We start from the raw sequence: 22,442 nt of genomic DNA, 5'->3' as shown, positions 1-22,442 counted from the left end.
CATCTATATGCCGCAGTGACCATCTATATGCCACAGTGACCATCTATATGCCACAGTGACCACCTCTCGGCTCCAGTGACTATCTACTCTATATGCTCCAGTGACTAACTTTAGGCTGCAGTTACCACCTAAATGCACCAGTAACCACCTATACCCTCCAGTTACCAACTCCCTGCTCCATTACCATCTCCATGCTCAGTTACAATCTCCATGATCCGTTACCATCTCAATCCTCAGTTACCATCTCCATGCTCAGTTACCAGCTCCAGGCTCCGTTACCATCTCCATGCTCAGTTACCATCTCCATGATCCATTACCATCTCCATGATCCGTTACCATCTCCATGATGCGTTACCATCTCCATGCTCGGTTACCATCTCCATGATCCGTTACCATCTCCATGATCCGTTACCATCTCCATGAGCCGTTACCATCTCCATGCTCAGTTACCATCTCCATGCTCCTTTATCATCTCCATGCTCCTTTACCATCTCCATGATCCGTTACCATCTCCATGCTCCGTTACCATCTCCATGCTCAGTTACCATCTGCATCCTCAGTTACCATCTCCATGCTCAGTTACCATCTGCATCCTCAGTTATCATCTCCATGATCCCTTACCATCTCCATGATCCGTTACCATCTCCATGATCCATTACCATGTCCATGATCCGTTACCATCTCCATGCTCACTTACCATCTCCATGCTCCGTTACCATCTCCATGATCCGTTACCATTTCCATGATCCATTACCATCTCCATGCTCCGTTACCATCTCCATGCTCCGTTACCATCTCCATGCTCCGTTACCATCTCCATGATCCGTTACCATGTCCATGATCCGTTACCATCTCCATGCTCACTTACCATCTCCATGCTCCGTTACCATCTCCATGATCCGTTACCATCTCCATGATCCGTTACCATCTCCATGATCCATTACCATGTCCATGATCCGTTACCATCTCCATGCTCACTTACCATCTCCATGCTCCGTTACCATCTCCATGATGCGTTACCATCTCCAAGCTCCGTTACCATCTCCATGCTCGGTTACCATCTCCATGCTCACTTACCATCTCCATGCTCCGTTACCATCTCCATGATCCGTTACCATCTCCATGATCCGTTACCATCTCCATGCTCCGTTACCATCTCCATGCTCCGTTACCATCTCCATGCTCTGTTACCATCTCCATGATCCGTTACCATGTCCATGATCCGTTACCATCTCCATGCTCCGTTACCATCTCCATGCTCACTTACCATCTCCATGCTCCGTTACATCTCCATGATCCGTTACCATCTCCATGATCCGTTACCATCTCCATGATCCATTACCATGTCCATGATCCGTTACCATCTCCATGCTCACTTACCATCTCCATGCTCACTTACCATCTCCATGATCTGTTACCATCTCCATGCTCCGTTACCATCTCCATGCTCCGTTACCATCTCCATGATCCGTTACCATCTCCATGATCCGTTACCATCTCCATGCTCCGTTACCATCTCCATGATCTGTTACCATCTCCATGCTCCGTTACCATCTCCATGCTCCGTTACCATCTCCATGCTCCGTTACCATCTCCATGCTCAGTTACCATCTTTTTTACCAAGATTTTTTTTTTTTTTTATATATATATTTATTGGATTTTCTGTGGGCATAGGAAAATATCAACATATCACAACCATGGCGATATGGTCATAAAGACAATATCAAGAACAAGAAAATAGACTTGGAAACAATCAACATTGCTGTCATTCTTTTTCTTCCTCTGTATCAACAATCAAAAACCACAAAGAACAAGGGTTAAGGTGTAAATAGGGAGCAAGAAGGGGGGTGGGGGGGCTACAAAACAGAGGTAACATTATCGAGATCCATGTAAGAAATTAAAGAAAGCAAATAATTCCAGAAATGATTGTATAAGCAGATCCCAGACATAAATAGGGGAAAGAACAGGAGTTCACCATCTAGGGGTATTGCGGAGCCGTCTGTAGGCCCACCAATCTGTTCCTTCAAATATCTTTTGATTGTAACGTCTCATCTAAGGTTTCAATATACGAGCCCCATGTTTTACAGAAAGTCTTGGCACCTTTTTCTAAATCAGCTAAGGTAGCCTGTCTGTCTGTCATAATATAATCATCTACGTAACTTGTCGGGAACGTTTTGGATACCCACTGATTTAATAGAATTGTCTTTGCAAGTGTAACAATAATAGTACAGTCTGTAACCAGATGCTTCTTAAATCCTCTGTAACGCAGGCTGAAAGCGCAGTCAGGTGTATACTATTGGCATATTGATTGTAAAAGTAGCATTAAAACAGTTATGTACTTTATACCACAGGTTCTCAAAGTCGGTCCTCGGAACCCCACACAGCGCATGTTTTGCAGGTCCCCTCCGAGAATCAAGGATCTCTTAAAATGTCTCTGTAAGGAGCGCAGTTGTCGGGTGACCTGGAAAACGTGAACCGTGTGGAGTCCCGAGGACCGAGTTTGAGAACCACTGCCGGGGGTGTCCGGTCTGCTGCTGCTGTGTGCGGGCCGGGGGTTGGCCAAGCTGCTGGGGCCATGTGCGGGGGGTGGCCGCATGGCAGGGCTGCTGTGGCCGTGTGCGAGCCAGGCTTCTAGAGCCATGTGCGGGGAGGTGGCCGGGCTGCTGCATTCTATGACGTTATACCCCCCCCCACACATTACATACAGTACACACAGCATTCTATGACATTATACCCCCACAATTACATACAGTATACACAGCCAATTCCCCATAATGCAGGCAGTCCCACATTATAAACAGCCCCCAATCCCCAACACTCACCTGGCTGGGTTGCTTCTTCCAGGGACGTGCTGGGAGCTGGCAGTGGAGCCGGGGAGGCATCAATAAGAAGCTGCCTGAGGTTACAGAAGCAGGAAGAGCCAGGGCTGATGCACAGAGTTTACTGTGGGGCGGGGCCAGCATCAGGAATTCAGAGCCCTAGCTCCTCACTTCCTCTGCGTGCAGACTGAGCTGCTCGGCCACTGCTATCCACCCGGGCAGAGAAGGGAGCAGTGGGGAGCGGGTGAGCAGGGGGGGCAGCTGGCGGTGCACAGCTCCGGCGCCATTTAATCTCTCTGCGCCCGGAGCTCGTGCTCCACTGGCTCCACCCTCCCTATGCCCCTGCGTATACCTCACAATCGTAATCCATGATAAATACTATTTTCTAACCCTGGAGTGAATAAGGGATTTCCCCATAGAGAGATGTGTTTTGTAAAACCTGGGTGACGCTTTAATAACTTATTATGTGGTGTAAGTATTGTTAAAAAGGGGGTTAAGAAGACATAGAGGGGATTTTTGATTTTGGGGTTTGAATTACTGCAATAGGAGAGTAAGGTGTTAGCAAAGCACAATCCAATTTATATACAACATAATCATCTCTTTCCAAAAGCCAGTCTGTGAGGTAGCGAAAAAAGGCATGGGAATAATAGTTTGGGTAAACCCATACCTCCCTTTATTCTTGGTTTCATTAACTTTAACTTAGCAATTTTTGGTTTGCCCCCCCCCCCCCCCCCCTCCCTTCCATAATAATTTTTGAATAATGGAATTTAGAAGATTCAAATAATTTTTAGATAGTTTCACAGGCAACATCTGCATTGTATCGGGCAATTTCGGACTGACAACAGCTATCCGACCCAATAAAGACAAAGGGAGAAGAACTTAAGCCAACCGTCCAATAGTTTAGGAATTGCAGTTATGAGGGCGAGAAGTTGACTTTGTACAGATGGGGTAGATGAGACGGTAGATGTATACCAAGATATTTAAATGTGGTTTGGGCTATTTTTATAGTATTAAAATGAGAATGCCAAAAATATCCAGTTGTCACGCCTGGGGAAATTTGTGGACCCGGTACGGACACGGGAACTTCAGGAGTGCCTGGACCTCTGTATAATAAACGTGCTGGACGAATGAGCGGCTGTTGCATGAATGGGTTTATTGATGGTAAACTGTGACAGCAGCAGGAAGTTCACTTGCAAGTATGTCAGCGTCGCCGACACGAGGGTAGGCACTTTGGCAGAGGGTAATACCGGAATGCAGAGGCTTGGAGGACCACCTGGAGTGCGGAATAGGCAGGCTGGATTATACTGGCAGACAGGACTTCAGCAGAAGCTGGTAGCTGAACCGGTAGTTGTGCTGGAATCCAATAGCTGTTTGAAATAGTAACGGAGCACAGAGAACTAGTGGCCACAGTACTAGACTGTGGAGACGTTGCACTGGCAACTTCCTGTACCAGGCCTTCCTCCTAAATACCCCTTAGGGCGGTTCCCATCTGAGTGGGACTTCCTGGACCGAAGTAAGGGCAAAATGGGCTGTTTGCCCATAACCAAGATGGCGCCGCAGGAGTCCAGTGCTCAGAGAGCTATTCCTGGCTCTAAACAGCCCAGACCTTGTCAGCATGCTGGAAGATCGCCCAGCCACACAGGACCAGCGCCAGCACCCTGCACCTCCACCAGTGGGACCCCTCCAGAGCGCCCTCACAGGTATGCCCTGCTGCACCAGCGTCCCCCTGTGGCAGGCCGTGACAGTACCCCCCCCTTTTAGGGTGGCCTCAGGACACTTCCCGGGTTTCTCTGGGTGTTCCTTGTGAAATTTACGAATTAATGCTGGAGCGTGGATGTCTGAGGCGTACTCCCAGGATCTTTCTTCAGGACCATATCCCTTCCAGTCCAAAAGGTATTGTAGACGTCTATAACGAAAACGGGAGTCCAATATTTCCTTAACTTCGAATTCTTCTCCTCTCTCTGTAAGGATTCTTGGAGGGCGAGGTAGAGTTCTTCGGAACCGATTCAGAACTAAAGGTTTTAACAAGGAAATATGAAATGATGACGGGACTTTGAGATAAGGAGGTAACTTGAGCCTATAGGCTACTGGATTGATGACTTCTACCACAGGGAATGGCCCGATAAAGCGAGGAGCGAACTTCATGGACGGGACCCGTAGCCGCAGATTTTTGGTAGATAGCCATACTTGGTCTCCTATGGACAATCTCGGAACTGCTCTGCGCTTCTTATCAGCCCATCTTTTGTAACGGTTAGAAGATCTCTTTAAATTAGATAGCACTTTGTTCCATATTCTTGAAAAGTGCTTCAATGACTTTGTCACTGCAGGAAGATCCAATGCAGGTATTTCAGGGAACCCAGGAACCTTAGGATGGTTTCCGTAGACGATAAGGAATGGTGAGAACCCGGTAGACGAATGGTAAGTGTTATTATGAGCGAATTCAGCCCATGGCAAATGTTCCACCCAATCATTCTGAGAGGAGGATACATGGATGCGAAGGAAGGTTTCCAGGTCTTGGTTTACACGTTCCGTAGAACCGTTTGACTGTGGGTGATAGGCAGTAGAGTATTGTAATTTTATTTGAAGTGCTGAACAGAGGGCTTTCCAAAATCTTGCAACAAATTGAACACCTCGGTCAGACACGATTTCGGAAGGAATCCCATGTAGCTTAAAGATCTCGGAAATGAAGAGTTGAGCCAACTCAGGCGCGGTGGGTAATTTCTTTAATGGGACAAAATGGACCATTTTTGAGAAGCGGTCAATGACGACCCAAATCGTGGTGTAACCTTGGGAGGCAGGCAGATCAGTAATAAAGTCCATCGATAGATGTGTCCATGGACGATGAGGAATGGGTAAGGGCAATAGAACTCCAGCTGGTGGTTGTCTGGACACCTTGTGCTGCGCACACTTGACGCAGGAGGAAATGTAAGTCGTCACATCGGTTTTTAGTGTGGGCCACCAATAGGATCTTTTTAGGAAGTCTACTGTCTTGTGGACCCCGGCATGACCCGTGAATCGGGAGGCATGGGCCCAAGTAATCAGTTTCCTTCGGAGATGGGGAGCGACATAGGTTTTCCCTGTCGGCGGTTGCGGCTGAGTTACGGCAAACACTTTGGACTCTAGGACCGGATGAACCTTCGGTATCTGCTCGTCGGAAGACAGAGAACGGGACAAAGCATCTGCTTTCTGGTTTTGTGATCCTGGTCGGAAGGTTAAGGTGAAATTAAAACGGGTGAAGAACATGGCCCATCGAGCCAGGCGAGGATTGAGTCCTTGGATGTTCTTTAGGGAGATCAAATTGCGATGGTCGGTATAAATGGTGACTGGATGAGTAGCCCCCTCCAACAAGTAACGCCACTCCTCCAGGGCTAATTTTACAGCAAGAAGTTCTTGTTCTCCAATGGCATAATTTCTCTCGGCTGGAGAGAACTTTTTTGAAAAGAACCCGCAAGGATGCATTTTGAGGTCCTCGCTCCTTTGAGAGAGGACTGCGCCTACTGCTTCCGAGGATGCGTCCACCTCCAGGAAGAAGGGTTGACTGGTGTCTGGTTGTCTCAGGATGGGAGCTGAGGTGAATGCTTGTTTTAAGGAGCAAAAAGCAGATTCTGCTTCGGGGGTCCACTGAGCTGGATTTGCACCCTTTCGGGTGAGGGCAGTGAGAGGTGCGACCAGGGTAGAAAATCCTCTAATAAATTTCCGGTAATAATTAGAGAAGCCCAGGAATCGCTGGATGGCTTTCAGGGTTGTTGGTCGAGACCAGTTTAGAACGGCTTGTACCTTTTCCGGGTCCATCTTTAGCCCATGTCCCGAGATGATATATCCCAAAAAAGGCATAGAGGACTGTTCAAAGAAACACTTCTCCAACTTACAGTACAAGTGGTTCTCTCGTAACCTCTGGAGGACTTCTCGTACATGACGTCGGTGGGTTTTTAGATTCGAAGAGAAGATCAGGATATCGTCTAAGTAGACTACGACTGATTTATATAGAAGGTCTCTAAAAATTTCATTTACGAAATTCTGGAACACAGCAGGAGCATTGCTGAGTCCAAATGGCATGACCAGATATTCAAAGTGTCCGTCACGGGTATTGAACGCGGTCTTCCATTCATCTCCGGCCCGGATCCGGATCAAATTGTATGCACCACGGAGATCTAATTTGGTGAAGAGCGTTGCTCCTTTAACCCGATCGAACAGTTCTGTAATAAGAGGAAGTGGGTATCGATTCTTCACAGTGATTGCGTTTAGGCCCCGGTAATCTATGCAGGGTCTCAAGCCTCCATCTTTTTTCTGCACAAAGAAGAATCCTGCCCCTGCTGGTGAGGTTGACGGCCGAATGAAGCCCCTCGCTAGATTCTCTTGGATGTATTCGGACATTGCTTTGGTCTCTGGGAGCGAGAGTGGATAGGTGCGACCCCTCGGGGGATCTTTCCCTGGTAGGAGGTCGATGGGACAGTCCCAGTTCCTGTGTGGGGGTAAAACCTCTGCTGCTCGCTTGCTGAAAACATCGGAATAAGAGACATATGGAGACGGAATTTGCAAGGAGGGAGTGATGGAAACTTTATTAAGGGGTTGAATCTTGGGTAAACATGTGGAAGAACAACACTCTCCCCACGACAGTATTTCCATCCGTTGCCAATCAATATGGGGGTTATGCAGACTTAACCAGGGATAACCTAAAACTATTTGATGCGAGGCTTTCGGGATAACTAAAAACTGAATCTGTTCCCTATGGAGGGCTCCAACATAAACAGGAAGGGAAAAAGTCTGCTGAGTCACCGACCCACAAGAAATTCGACTTCCATCCACGGCAGATAAGGAAATACTTCGGGAGAGGTCTCTGACGGGAATCTTTAGTTGATGAACCAACTCGGCAGTAATAAAGTTTTCTGCGGCTCCAGAATCTAAAAGAGAAAGCACAGTCTTAGGACCCAGAGGCGAGTCTAATGTTATGGACATAACTGGTTCTACTATACTTGGAGACTGAGATAATACTCCTAACCTGGTGTCTCCAGGCCTGGCTAGGAGCGGGAGTTTCCCGGTCGCTGAGAACAATTTGCCACCATATGCCCTGCGGTACCACAGTAGAGACATAGATTCTCGCGGCGGCGTCTCTGACGTTCTTCTGGGGTAAGCTGAGCTCGATTGATTTGCATGGGTTCGTCGGGGGGAGCCGAAGCTGGGACGGCTACTGGATTGGAGGAGGATGGCCGAAAGCGATATCGATCCCCTCTGTTTTTCTCTGATTGTCTTTCGCGAATGCGTAAGTCTACCTTATTGCACAGGGAGATCAATTCGTCCAGTTTGGCTGGTACATCTCGGGTTGTTAAATCATCTTTCAGGCGTTCTGAGAGGCCGTTCCAAAACGCTGAGATCAGTGCTTCCTCATTCCAGCGTAGCTCTGAAGCGTAAGTCTGAAACTGTACAATATATTGGCCGAGAGGCCTATTCCCTTGACGAAGGCGCATGATCTCCATCGAGGCAGAGGTAGAACGACCCGGCTCATCAAAGATCCTCTTAAACGTATCAAGGAACTCGGAATAGTCATCTAGGAGAGGATCTTCCCGTTCCCATAGGGGAGAGACCCATTCCAGTGCGGGTCCAGTGAGCAAGGATACAATATATGCAACTTTTGCTTTCTGAGTCGGGAAGTTGAAGGGCTGGAGGGTGAAATGGATGTCGCACTGATTGATGAATCCACGGCACAGCTTAGGAGTACCATCATACTTATTGGGAGTGGAAAGACGGAGTGAAGATGGAGACACCACAGCTGGGGCGGAAGCAGTTGGAGGGCTCGGAGGTTCGGACCGGCGGACTGCAGCCATGTTCACTAAGGAGGCCTGGATGGTGTCTTGGCGGGCTGAGATTTCCTGCAGGCATTGGGCCAACCGCTGCTGGGACCCCTCTAATCCTTCCAATCGGGAGGCGATGCCATGCAATATCTCCGGACTTGTTCCCTGGCCGGTTCCCGAATCCATCTGGCCAGTGCAAACTGTCACGCCTGGGGAAATTTGTGGACCCGGTACGGACACGGGAACTTCAGGAGTGCCTGGACCTCTGTATAATAAACGTGCTGGACGAATGAGCGGCTGTTGCATGAATGGGTTTATTGATGGTAAACTGTGACAGCAGCAGGAAGTTTACTTGCAAGTATGTCAGCGTCGCCGACACGAGGGTAGGCACTTTGGCAGAGGGTAATACCGGAATGCAGAGGCTTGGAGGACCACCTGGAGTGCGGAATAGGCAGGCTGGATTATACTGGCAGACAGGACTTCAGCAGAAGCTGGTAGCTGAACCGGTAGTTGTGCTGGAATCCAATAGCTGTTTGAAATAGTAACGGAGCACAGAGAACTAGTGGCCACAGTACTAGACTGTGGAGACGTTGCACTGGCAACTTCCTGTACCAGGCCTTCCTCCTAAATACCCCTTAGGGCGGTTCCCATCTGAGTGGGACTTCCTGGACCGAAGTAAGGGCAAAATGGGCTGTTTGCCCATAACCAAGATGGCGCCGCAGGAGTCCAGTGCTCAGAGAGCTATTCCTGGCTCTAAACAGCCCAGACCTTGTCAGCATGCTGGAAGATCGCCCAGCCACACAGGACCAGCGCCAGCACCCTGCACCTCCACCAGTGGGACCCCTCCAGAGCGCCCTCACAGGAATGCCCTGCTGCACCAGCGTCCCCCTGTGGCAGGCCGTGACACCAGTGAGTCCAACGATGACATGATGATTTACAGTATCTAAAGTATATTGAAATGAATATATGTACGTATGTATGTATGTATGTATGTATGTACGTATGTATGTATTGTAAACAATCAAAAAGAAAGACAAGTCAATCAGTGGCTTATATTTGGACCTTCCATTTACTAATGTACTATCTGTCTGACCCATATTCATGTTTCACATAGCTCTACATTGGCACAGTACTGTGGGCTAGGGGTATCTGTGCATCTACACAGAGGTGACTGCTGCCTCATGTGTCTCCTCCCTAGGTTACATAGGGTTAGCCACTCAGACGATAAATGTCATAGTGCCACACACATACACCAGAGTACAATCAGGGGGCAATGGCTAAATGGGACAGAAAAACCTATTTGCTTTGCTGGTGACTATAGTCCTAAACAGGGGATTTTTGTACTAAACGGTACAAAAAATTGATGCGCTATATAAGAAACTGTTAATAAATAAACCCACAGGGGACACTGGAGTATATACTTACCACGGGTATAGCTTGGGAGCTGGCAGTGTGGTTGCTCCTCCCACTGTATACCCCTCCCCCAAGGCAGTCTTAATAGCCGTGCCTGAGGAGAGCTGGGAAGTAACAAGCGATGAAGAGAACAAGAACACACACAAACTAGAAACAATAATTAGTAAGAGAAAAACAGATAACGTAACAATTACCACCAAAGCCGGAAGAGCAGCGCCGGGCGGGTGTCCAGTGTCCCCTGTGGATGCGGAGAAAAGGATTTACCGGTAAGTACCAAAGTCCTGTTTTCTCCTTCGCCCAGCAGGGGTCACTAGAATATATACTTACAATGGTGACGTCCCAGAGCTCCCAACCAGGGCGGGAGAGCGCTGGGAACCCTGCAGAACTATGCAGCCAAATCGCGGTGCAGAAGTCGCACAGGTGTCAAACCTGTAAAACCCTTTACCTTACCCCTGTCATTCTTCTAGTAAATAGAGCAGTCATTTATCTAGTACCTCTCTCGTCAGCAGACAGATAATCTCCATGGTGAGGCTCTATGATCAGGTCTTTGTACCTGCCAGTCAGTAGCGACTGCCGGATATGTTCCAGGACCTGGACCTCCATGGTTGGTCTTCAGGTGACATCTCCTGAGGGAAGGGAATACAATGTCAGCTCCATATAGGTCATATATGTGACTGAATGTGCACATGGAAGCAGTGTAATCCTCCACTGTGCACACAAGCCATACCTGTCCCGCTACCGCTGTGCGAGTGGGTGCCGGACGGGGTCCTGACAGGCATTTACCCGACGTCGGTATCCCGACTGTCAAAACACCGACAGCTGGGTTCCCGACGGCCACCTGCTATTCTCCCTCGTGGGGGTCCACGACCCCCATAGAGGAAGAATAGAATAGGTGGCGAGCGTAGCGAGCCCGCAAGGGGCTTTGTTGCTCTCACCACGCTGTCTGAGTCCGGGCAGTCGGGATCCCGACGTCGAGCTAATGACTGTCGGGATCCCGACTGTCGGACCCCTATACCACACCTGTGTGAGTATCTGCACAACGTGAGGCATTGGACCATCTCCCCCGTCCCGTCTCTCTCACTTATACCGGCTAGAACCATATTACAGGCCACATGTCATCTTGTAGCCCCGAAGTCCCAAGTCTTCACTATGTTTGTGCTTACGGTCTCTGTATTCCGTGTTACGGGATGAGGTTAGCTTCTCGATGGATAAGATGCAGGCAGTCAGATTGCTGACACCAACATTCCAACTAGCTGAGGATACCGACACTGAAATCTGTGGGGAGGGTTTAGCGTTAGGGTGTGGGGAGGGAAGGTTAGGCACTAGGGCAAGGGTGTAACTACCATAGCTGCAAGAGGTGCAGCTGCTATGGGGCCCAGAGCTGAAGGGGGCCCATCTTTACTGTCTAAGTAATGTGTTTTACATACATTTATCACCATCAGTTGAGAAATAGGGGCTCCTTTCAAACTTTTGCTATGTGGCCTACAAATAACTAGAGATGTGCAGGCTCTGATTTACTCTGATTTCAAAGCGGATCTTATTGGCTAGCAACTGTCAACAACTGTCATGTGATTTGGGATAGCCAACAAGATCCTGCTTTGAAATCAGAGTAAATCAGAGCCTGCACATCTCTACAAATTACTAATTTAGCCACTGCACAAGGGGGTAGGTGAGTGTGCGGGGGAGGTTAGGTTTAGGCTCCCGGGAGGGAGGGTTAGGCACTAGGGGGTGGGTGAGGGGGAGGCTAGGTTTAGACTGTGGGGAAGGAGGGTTAGGCACTAGGGGGTGGGTGAGTGTGCGGGGGAGGATAGGTGTAAACTGCAGGGAGGGAGGGTTAGGCACTGGGGGGTGGGTTAGTGTGAGGGGGAGGTTAGGTTTAGACTGTGGGGAAGGAGGGTTAGGCACTAGGGGGTGGGTGAGTGTGCGGGGGAGGATAGGTGTAGGCTGCAGGGAGGGAGGGTTAGGCACTAGGGGGTGGGTGAATGTGCGGGGGAGGCTAGGTTTAGACTGTGGGGAAGGAGGGTTAGGCACTAGGGGGTGGGTGAGTGTGAGGGGGGGAGGTTAGGTTTAGGCTGTGGGGAGGGAGGGTTAGGCACTAGGGGGTGGGTGAGGGGGAGGCTAGGTTTAGACTGTGGGGAAGGAGGGTTAGGCACTAGGGGGTGGGTGAGTGTGAGGGGGGAGGTTAGGTGTAGGCTGCAGGGAGGGAGGGTCAGGCACTAGGGGGTGGGTGAGTGTGTGGGGGAGGTTAGGTGTAGGCTGAAGGGAGGGAGGGTTAGGCACTAGGGGGTGGGTGAGTGTGCGGGGGAGGCTAGGTTTAGACTGTGGGGAAGAAGGGTTAGGCACTAGGGGGTGGGTGAGTGTGAGGGGGGAAGGTTAGGTTTAGGCTGCAGGGAGGGAGGGTTAGGTACTAGGGGGTGGGTGAGTGTGTGGGGGAGGTTAGGTGTAGGCTGCAGGGAGGGAGGGTCCTAACATCGCACAACAATGGCTGCTGAGCTACACTGAGGCCAAATAGTGTCTCCTCTGTGCATAGTCCCATACCTCCCAACATGACCCTCTCCAGGAGGGACACAATGCTCTGTTCCTGGACTTTCCTCTTAATATATGATTTCCATCACCTGTTTTAAACAGGTTAATGGATAAGAAAATTGCTTCAACACAGGTGATATTAAATCAAAAAATTAAGGTGAAGCATACTTGCCTACTTGACCCTCTCCATGTGGTGAAACACCTTTACCTAGCTTCCCACAGGTGATGGCAATCATACATTACCAGGGAAGTCCAGAAACAGAGCATTTTCTCCCGCATGGAGAGGGTCAGGTAGGCAAGTATGAGGTGAAGTCCAGGAATAGAGCATTTTGTCCCTCCCGGAGAGGGTCATGTTGGGAGGTATGTAGTCCATACTTGCCGACTTTTGATGGCTGCCTTCCGGGAGAGGGCAGCCAGCTCTGGTATACAGGGGGCGGGTCTTTCGCCGGGAGCGTAAAAGAGGCAGATTGGGGGCGGAGCCACAGACGGGCTTTCCTGTTGGGGGGCGTGCCTACAGTGAACGCGGCATTTTAGCCACGCCCCCCATGCAATGCCGGTATTTCAGTCATTGCACGGCGGGGTTAAAATGACGCGATCGCGTCATTTTACTCACGCCCCCCCCCCCGCCGAGGGGCGGATCGCGGGGGATTGGAGTTAATTCGGGAGGGTTGCCCCCCTTTCCGGGGGGCCGGGAGGCAACCCTGATGTAGTCCCAGCCCCTGTGGTCATGTGACATAACCCTGGCACCTGTCGTCATGTGACATGGGGGGTTGCTGGCACTATATATCCCCTAAAGGTGGCCATACACAGGCAGATTTATCTGCAGATCTGGCTGGTTGGAACAAAAACATGGTTATGGATGAGAGCAAATGACAGTTGACCATTTGCTTGGAAATGTTGAAAAACTGACAAACTGTCACTCATCCATAACCATGTTTTTGTTCCAACCAGCCAGATCTGCAGATAAATCTTACTAGTGTATGGGCACCTAGGCCTAAGTAACGTATAACCCTGGCACCTGTGGCCATGGGGGGATGGCACTATCCCCCACACCAGTAATGCATGCAATGCCCACCACAGTCCCTGGCGTGCGTCCCTTCCCTGTGTACCAGTGGAGGCCGGGCTACACTTTGCCCACAGTCTGAGGCCGCCGCCGGCTCAGTGACGCTGCCAGTCAGTCGCTCCGTGGTGACGTTCTCATTCCTCGTCACCGCAGCGCGACTCTCGGGCCTCGGCTGCGTCACACTGCCGGGGGGCAGGGGTATTATGCCGGGCTGTCCGCCCGACACCAGCAGCGTTGGAGGCTCACTAGAACACGGTCCCAGCAGTCAGCGGGTGAGTGGCGGCGGTATGCAGCCGTCTAGGCCTGCGCTCTGCTTCCGGCATCGGGGGGTTATTTACATTGCCTGGCTCGGTGGGGAAGTGCCCTGTGCATAACCAGCCAGCAGTGCCAGTGGCTAGGGATGGGTCTGTCTGCTGACATGTAAACATCCCAGCATAGTGACATGGGGGAGGCTGGTGCAGCAGGGTATTGTGCTGCATACACGCGGGCTGTGGGCATAGGGGAGGCTGGTGCAGCACAGGTATTGTGCTGCATACACCCGGGCTGTGGGCATGGGGGAGGCTGGTGCACCACAGGTATTGTGCTGCATACACTCGGGCTGTGGGCATGGGGGAGGCTGGTGCAGCACGGGTATTGTGCTGCATACACACAGACTGTGGGCATGGGGGAGGCTGGTGCAGCACGGGTAATGTGCTGCATGGAGGAGACTGATGCAGCACGGTATTGCATGCAACCTGGCTGTGGGCATGGAGGACCCGGGCTGTGGGCATGGAGGAGGCTGGTGCACCACAGGTATTGTGCTGCATGCACCCGGGCTGTGGGCATGGGGGAGGCTGGTGCAGCACAGGAATTGTACTGCATACACCCATGCTGTGGGCATGGAGGAGGCTGGTGCACCACAGGTATTGTGCTGCATACACCCATGCTGTGGGCATGGAGGAGGCTGGTGCACCACAGGTATTGTGCTGCATACACCGGGGCTATGATGGCAAAGGTGCATCCACAAATTCATCCACAAAGCCGCTCATCTGCTGGTAATACCAGCAGATGAGCGGCTTTCCCTGGCGATGATGCAGGAGCGCGCATCATCGCTCACCTCCGGTCCATACACACCTGGCGGCTTTGAGCTGAAAGCCTCTGAAACTTGCTGTTTTGAGAGGCTTTCAGTGCAAAATCGCCCTGTGTGTATGGGCCTTTAAACTGCACTGGGCAGAATTGCCTTTCTTAAGATCACTAGGAGGACAGTTTATCTCCCATTTGGTCCTCGGGACCCCAAAACGGTTCCTGTTTTCCAGCAGATGCACTGTGTATCACCAACTTTCATTAATATACATACATACATACATATGCATGCACAGGTAACCTGGAAAACATGAACTCTATTGTCCCGATAAACAAGTTTGATAACCTGTGCTCCAGTGCTTTGTAATATTTTCTGTTCTGTCTTTACATGTTTTATACTTGGTGCTGACATTTTGCAATCCATAGTAATACAGGAGATATCTCCCTTTCCCATCTGTCACCCATTAGAGCACATCTGTTTAGTTTAACCATTATAATAGACCCATCATTTTTTTTTCTGCATTTGATTCTATAGGAGCTTCAATTAATTTGTGACACTGGTCAGTCTATTTCGGCATAGTTTTGTACCTAATTAATTGTACCTCTAAATTAGTGTAGTGAATAACTCCCTTTCTCAACTATAAAATAATGGGGTGAGGGCGTACAGTGCATCACGGGTTACTGCATAGCTGTAGACCAATCAGAGTGCACTTTGTTGTTGTTTTTTAACATAAATTCTATCTAAAGCCCCATACAAACTATGTAATAAAGGCAGACGATATGCATTATAAAGAAAAGGGGGTAGGGTACGAAGTGTCCTGAGAGGGTGCTTAGGGAGGAGTAGAGTTGCTTCGCTGCATTTAGGGTGATTTGGGGTGTCAAACCCAAATATAATAACAAATGAAAAAAGAAGGGTGTTTAACTGCGCTACATCTCAAAACATCAGCAGGTGTAATATGAATATGTAAGTTTTTAGTTTATTTAAAACAAATAATTGAGATAATTAAAATGCAATTGCAAAAGATTGATTATGATATCAGTCACTGGTACCATATAATCGATAACATGGATATAGTCACCCAGAAGTCCAAATGGAGTTCCTGTCAAATGTCCGTTCCTATGATGCTTTCCTTGTAAATCCCAAATTGCAGAAGCCGGTTTTCTAACTGGAAGGATTTTTGGGAGAGACAGCGCTCTCCAGCAACGGGGACACCTGATGGTGGAGGGACCCGTTTTGTAGACGCTGGCTTGTTGTGGTTCTGATGTTAGGTCAGCTGTTGGGATAGGTGGAAGGCTGGTCCGGTCACAAAAACTGAATGCAGGTAAGTGATCCAAGTGGTGGGAGTCACCAACGCTTTTCGCTTTACAGCCTTTTCAAGGTAACATAAGCTGTAAAGCGAAACGCGTTGGTAACTCCCAGCACGGACACCCATCACATGGATCACTTACCTGCATTCAGTTTATATGCATTATAACAATGTTGTCGTGCATATCGATCAAAACAAGATGGTCAGTGGTAATGCCCCTGCACCCGCTGTTTCTTAGATGGGTATACACTGAACGCTGCTGTAACGCTACAATATCGCTCAGGATTTCCCTTGAATGCATCTGCCGGACTAACAATACTGTGCGTAGGCACTGAGCGATTATACAAGCGATATCACAAGTGGCCACATTCCGTAGTAAGCTGTCATTGACTAAATCCTCAGATTGACCTGTATGTATGACAAAAGACGTGGCTTGCGACTCACGGGTGTGTACATCGCTAATGATCTAGTGCGTGCACACTGGATTATATTCACGCAAATGTCCCTATGACTGATTATCCTGCATATTGTTTAAAATATTGGCTAGTGTGTACCCACCGATACTTTATTATTTTCAGTTTGGCCTTTTTGTCTGTTTTATATTTCCAGTAACCTGTTTTTGAATATTACTGTTACTTTACTTTATGTTGCGTTTGCCACATTTATCATCTAGTTGAGTAACAATTCTTTATATGGCCGTCTTTGGAAAGACCGCTGCCTCGCCACCACACGCTTTGCAGCTTGGGAGGGGTTCTGTTGAGACTGGAGCTCTCTTTGTTGAGACATGTATTCTTGTTTATGTCTTGCTATTGTTTCTCCGTTCTTCCTACAGTAACATGTACCAACACACCCTTGTTGACTTGCAATGCTTAAATCCTGCTTTATTTTGTATTTGTTGCATGTGGCTCAGAGATTCGCTTCCCCAGTACCTGACAGCTATTTCTTATTACCATGTATGTATAGAATGCACATCACACATAACACGTGGGTGTCTTTCCAGAGAGTCGTTCATGAGTGAATCTTCCTTCATGAAACATGGATGACAAGACTTCTGTGGGGAAGATCAGTGTGTCCTCTGATTCAGTGTCCACCCTGAACAGCGAGGACTTTGTGCTGGTTTACCAGCAAGGGGATGAAATGCATTCTGCAAATAATGGCAGCGATGACGAGAAGCCCGGACTTAAGGTAAGGCGAGGTCACCACTGGTGTTTGTACAAAGCCGCCTTGGTGTATATTGTATTTGCTTGTGTGTGTTGTGATTCCAAAGGTCTTCAGGTCATATTGAGGCAAATGTATTAAGCCTTAAAAAGAGATTAACGCGAGGGTGCTAAAGAGTGAGAAACACCCAGCCATTCAGATCTTTAAGGCCCATACACACTGGGCGACTTTGAGCTGAAAGCCGCTCAAAACAGCCTGTTTGAGCGGCGTTCAGCTCAAAGCCGCCCAGTGTGTATGGTCTGGCGACGAGCGGTGAGCGCTGCTGCGCGCTCCCGCATCATCGCCGGGAAAGCCGCTCATCTGCTGGTAATACCAGCAGATGAGGGGCTTTGAGGACGGCTTTACATAGCTCTGCGCTATGCAACACCGTCCTCCCCCCTCCGACGGCGCCGGGCAGGGGGAAAGCCGCTCAGTGTGTATGCACTGAGCGGCTTTCCCCGCAGCAATGATTGACATCATCGCTGTCCATACACGCTGGGCATAGTCGCCCAGTGTGTACGGACCTTTATTGTCATTTTTCAAATGCAGTCTATAACATGTCAGGAGCTGATTGGCTGGACTTTTATCACACTATCACCCTAGCATTTATCTCTTTTTAAGGCATAATACATCTGCCCCATTGAGCTTATAGGGATACAACATTGGGTGTTGTAATATGAGAAAATGTTTGTTGCTAACAGATACAGTGCACTTGGTCTGATTGTGCCTGTGCTCTTGCTGGGCCTGTGTCTGTGTCTGGCTTTCCTGCTACAAGTCCGTTCTCGCCTGCGCTCTGCCATAAAGTTAGACTGTTTTTTTTTCTTTCTTTGTGTTGTGTTCAGTTGCAGGTATAGACCGCAGGCATGGAAAGGCCTACCCAGTCAATGGGGGTTATTCTAGTTCATTCTTTCTGACAAAATCCTTCTTAGATGGACAAAACCATGTGCACTGCGGGTGGGGCAGATGTAACTTGTGCAGAGAGAATTAGATTTGGGTGGGGTTTTTCTTCAAAGTGATATCTATATTGCAGTGTAAAATAAAGCAGTCAGTATTTTCCCTGCACAGAAACAAAATAATTCACCCAAATCTAATTCTATCTGCACATGTTACATCTGCCCCCCCTGCCGTGCACATGGTTTTGTCCATCTAAGAAGGATTTTGTCAGAAAGAATGAACTAGAATAAACCCCAATGTGAGGAATACTGGGGATGGCATGATCACTGTGAGAGTACTTGGTTAATAATTGTTCTTTTTGCCTTCATTTATTTGTTCTGAGGCTAATTACGTTGAAATTTGTTAAAAGAAAAACCGGTACTTGTGAGTTATCCGGACGCCCGATTTCAAAATCGGGTCGGATCGGGCACATCGCATCGCATCGCATGCGACCATCGGATGCGATGCGATGACCCGATTTTTCCATAGGAATCAATGTTAAAATGGACTGAGTCCATTTTAACATGGAATTCAATGGGAAAAAGGGGTCCTTTTCATACCCCTACTATCCAAGTGGGCATGGAGTTGGATATAAACCTGCGCGAGCCACCGAGCCCGAAGCGTGGCGAGCGTAGCGAGCCCCGCGAGGGGACACGGAATACCGTCCCCTCGCGGGGCTCGCTTCGCTCGCCACGCTTCGGGCTCGGTGGCTCGCTACGCTCGCCACAGGTTTATATCCAACTCCATGCCCACTTGGATAGTAGGGGTATGAAAAGGACCCCTTTTTCCATAGGAATCATTTTAACATTGATTCCTATGGAAAAATCGGGTCATCGCATCCGATGGTCGCATGCGATGCGATGCGATGCGATGCGATATCGCATCGTATCTGATTGTATGCCTTAACTTAAGGCATACAATCAAAAAATCGGGCGTCCAGATAACTCACAAGTACCGAAAAACCAGCTCTCAATCACTAACAGAATGCCGAACTCCAATCCCGGGATTGGAATCGGAAAATTTTAGGGCCATATCCGGTATCCCCACCCTACTGATGACATTGTTTGTTTGTAATTTTTTTTCTAAAGTTTTGGTAATGAGAAAGTTGCTTTATTTGGGAGATACAGATATATGAATGTATGAAAACATCATTGATGTTGTAATAAATGATCTGTGCAGAAATAGTTGTTGTGCATTCCATATTTACTATTCTGCTAAACAGAAATCCCTATTGGGCTAGACCAGGGGTGGGGGGCCATTTGTATGGGGAAAAAAATTCTTCGGGGGCCATATGTCAAAATGTCTCTTACAAATTGTCCTGCTGCAGCCGTCCCACGCTCCGGCTGCTGCCGTTGAATAGGACTGACAGGCTCCGGCTGCTGTTGATTAAGAGGAATCTCGCGAGAACTATCGATCTCTCGCGAGTATTCCCCTGTACTTGACTCCCGGCAAAGTCGCCGGGAGGGCCACTCAGACCGGCTACAGCCCCCGGACCTGAGGTTCCACACCCCTGGGCTAGACTGTAGCTGGGTTAAGGTGCCGATACACGGTACAGTTATTTGTATACAATTTGGACTAGATCACATCGCATCGGGTTTGCAATGAGATGAGATCTAGTACAATAAGTGTGTGCAGCACATACTCTTTGAGCTGTGCGATGACTGAAGCGCCTCTCATCACATCCAGCAGTTGTACTGTGTATGGGCACCTTTAGAGATACAACATCAATGCCAAACCACACAGACAAAATACTGACTGTCGGAATTTATGTTCACATTTGGCATGTTGACAACCTGAACTAAACTAAAGAATGAATCGGTAATGATTGTCCTAGAGCAGTGATTCTCAACCTCAGTCCTCAAGTACCCCCAATGTTTTCCAGGTCACTCAGCAGGTGCACACGTGCACTCATTACTCACTGACACATTTTAAAAGATCCACATTAGAAGCTAATTATTTCACCTGCAATTCTGTGTGGAGGCCTGGAAATGTGAACTGTTGAGGGTACTTGAGGACTTTGGTTGAGAATCACTGTCCTAGAGAATATTGGCTGCCTGTAAGGGGTAAGAATACCTTTACTCACTGAAGTAAATGCTTTTACGTTCATTATTTAAGTGAGGAATGAAATGGGATCCATTTCCCATGCACATTGCCAAGTATAGATGTCACAATGTGTTTTTTTTTATTTATTTTTTCTATGTTACTTCTTGCCCATGTTGTCATGTTTATTGCAAACGTTAAATACATTTGAATTATTTTCTTTCTTTTTGAGGCTTTTTTTTTTTGTATATGGGATAGGAAATAACTTTTTAATGTTTAATCACTGTGAGAGGGCTTGGTTAATAATTGTGACCTGCAGCTCCCTCTCACGTGTACGGCTGAAATAATATGCAATGTTGTATATGTAGATTGTTGGAAATGGCAGCGAGCAGCAACTTCAGAAGGAGCTGGAGGATGTGTTAATGGACACACCACCGGACTACCGGGACCAACCTGCTGAGGAGGTGGAAGAAGAACATCCCGAGGATGATCTGGATGAGTCCTCAAATGAAACCTCCTCCGCATCTTCCAGCATCAACCCATCATCTGTCGGCCTGCAGAAGCAAGACCTGAGTCTGCCAGTGAAAGCAGCACAGCAAGGTAATGAGGGTGGAATTTCTGCATGCGTGAATGCAAACTACCCGGGTCCCTGGCTCCAGGTCCCGGCTCCAGGTCCCGGGTCCCTGGCTCCGGGTCCCTGGCTCCGGGTCCCGGGGTCCCTGGCTCCGGGTCCCTGGCTCCGGGTCCCTGGCTCTAGGTCCTGGGTCCCTGGCTCTAGGTCCTGGGTCCCTGGCTCTAGGTCCCGGGTCTCTGGCTCTAGGTCCCGGGTCTCTGGCTCTAGGTCCCGGGTCTCTGGCTCTAGGTCCCGGGTCTCTGGCTCTAGGTCCCGGGTCAGGGTGCCGGGTCCCTGGCTCAGGGTGCCGGGTCCCTGGCTCAGGGTGCCGGGTCCCTGGCTCAGGGTGCCGGGTCCCTGGCTCAGGGTGCCGGGTCCCTGGCTCAGGGTGCCGGGTCCCTGGCTCAGGGTGCCGGGTCCCTGGCTCAGGGTGCCGGGTCCCTGGCTCAGGGTGCCGGGTCCCTGGCTCAGGGTGCCGGGTCCCTGGCTCAGGGTGCCGGGTCCCTGGCTCAGGGTGCCGGGTCCCTGGCTCAGGGTGCCGGGTCCCTGGCTCAGGGTGCCGGGTCCCTGGCTCAGGGTGCCGGGTCCCTGGCTCAGGGTGCCGGGTCCCTGGCTCCGGGTGCCGGGTCCCCGGCTTCACTGATTACCAGGGACGGGGATGAGACTTAGGAAGTTGCCGGCTTTTAAACTCAGTAATTTCCCGGAGCCGTTGTGTTAAAAGCCGTATTTCTGGTATTTACTGAACTGATAAACCCATTTCTGTCTAATGACTTGGTAAAGCGTAATAGTTACAGATGCTTCCTAAATGTATAATCCTTTTGTCTAATCCAATAAAACTGGAGTTAATATGTGTGTAGCATTTTTTTATTTTTGCCCCCAAGAAATGACCCAGAAGTTTCTTGTATCTTACGATATGAACAGCGCGCGGTTTCTTGTGAGTTATTGAATGAAGCTTTGTATGTGTTGTAGATCTTCCTTTATGTTTTCCTTCAATCCTTCCTATTGCAGGTCATACATTTGTACAATTATTTGGGTTATCTGGCTAATATCAGGGGATCGGCCAGATAATTGTAGTGTTTATATACGCAACCAATATGACAATATCGATCGGTTGGACATGCTGAGTCATCCAGCATATCTCCAGAGTGTTAGGTTTTATGTTCCAAGTTAGCCGCACATGGCTGACCGGTGGACATTTTCCCGGTTCCTTTACAGCAGAGAAAGCTTCCTCCCCAGGAGCAGAGCTCGGCTATCATGGTCCATACCAGCAGACACGTTAAATACATTTAAAATAAGATTGCACAAGCGTTTATTGGGTAAAAACATCCAGGGGTACAAACAACAATCCTAACCTGCTAAACAAATCCAACAAAGCAAATCCTTGAGCGCTCGACAATGTCCTGCTGCTGCTAGTCCCCAAAAGATAGTTCAACTGTAGACTACTAAAAAAGACATAGAAAAAAAAAGGGGTTTTCTAGAGACCTCTCACAGCGCTGGACCCCTGGATTCAGAGTGAACTAGATGATTATATAAATCTTCCTCACTCAGAGATATCCTTTATTTAAATTCGCATAGTCCACTCCTCTTTTTTTTTTTTTTTTTATAAAGGTAAAAAAAAAATATAAAAAAAAAATTGTGGTACTTATGTAATATCTGGGCGCCCGATTTTTTTCATCGCAT

At 48.9% G+C, this 22,442-nt stretch overlaps 1 protein-coding gene across 1 annotated transcript in view; it reads left to right on the top strand.

Moving 5' to 3' along the window:
* Positions 1–13,722: 13,722 nt before the first annotated feature.
* The window catches only part of RABGAP1 (RAB GTPase activating protein 1), a 131,743-nt gene continuing 123,023 nt past the window's right edge, over positions 13,723–22,442 (top strand). Inside the window, exons 1-3 of the mRNA XM_083161022.1 lie at positions 13,723–13,882; positions 16,980–17,164; positions 20,518–20,749. Of these exons, the coding sequence (XP_083017148.1) occupies positions 17,015–17,164; positions 20,518–20,749 (382 nt within the window). The 5' untranslated portion in view covers positions 13,723–13,882; positions 16,980–17,014. The remainder of the gene's footprint in view (positions 13,883–16,979; positions 17,165–20,517; positions 20,750–22,442) is intronic.

Source organism: Crinia signifera, chromosome 9 (assembly GCF_055691185.1).
Source record: "Crinia signifera chromosome 9, ASM5569118v1, whole genome shotgun sequence".
In the NCBI taxonomy this organism is placed as follows: Eukaryota; Metazoa; Chordata; class Amphibia; order Anura; family Myobatrachidae; genus Crinia; species Crinia signifera.
Note: the sequence above shows the minus strand (reverse complement) of the source record. Positions and strands in the feature narration are given on the sequence as shown.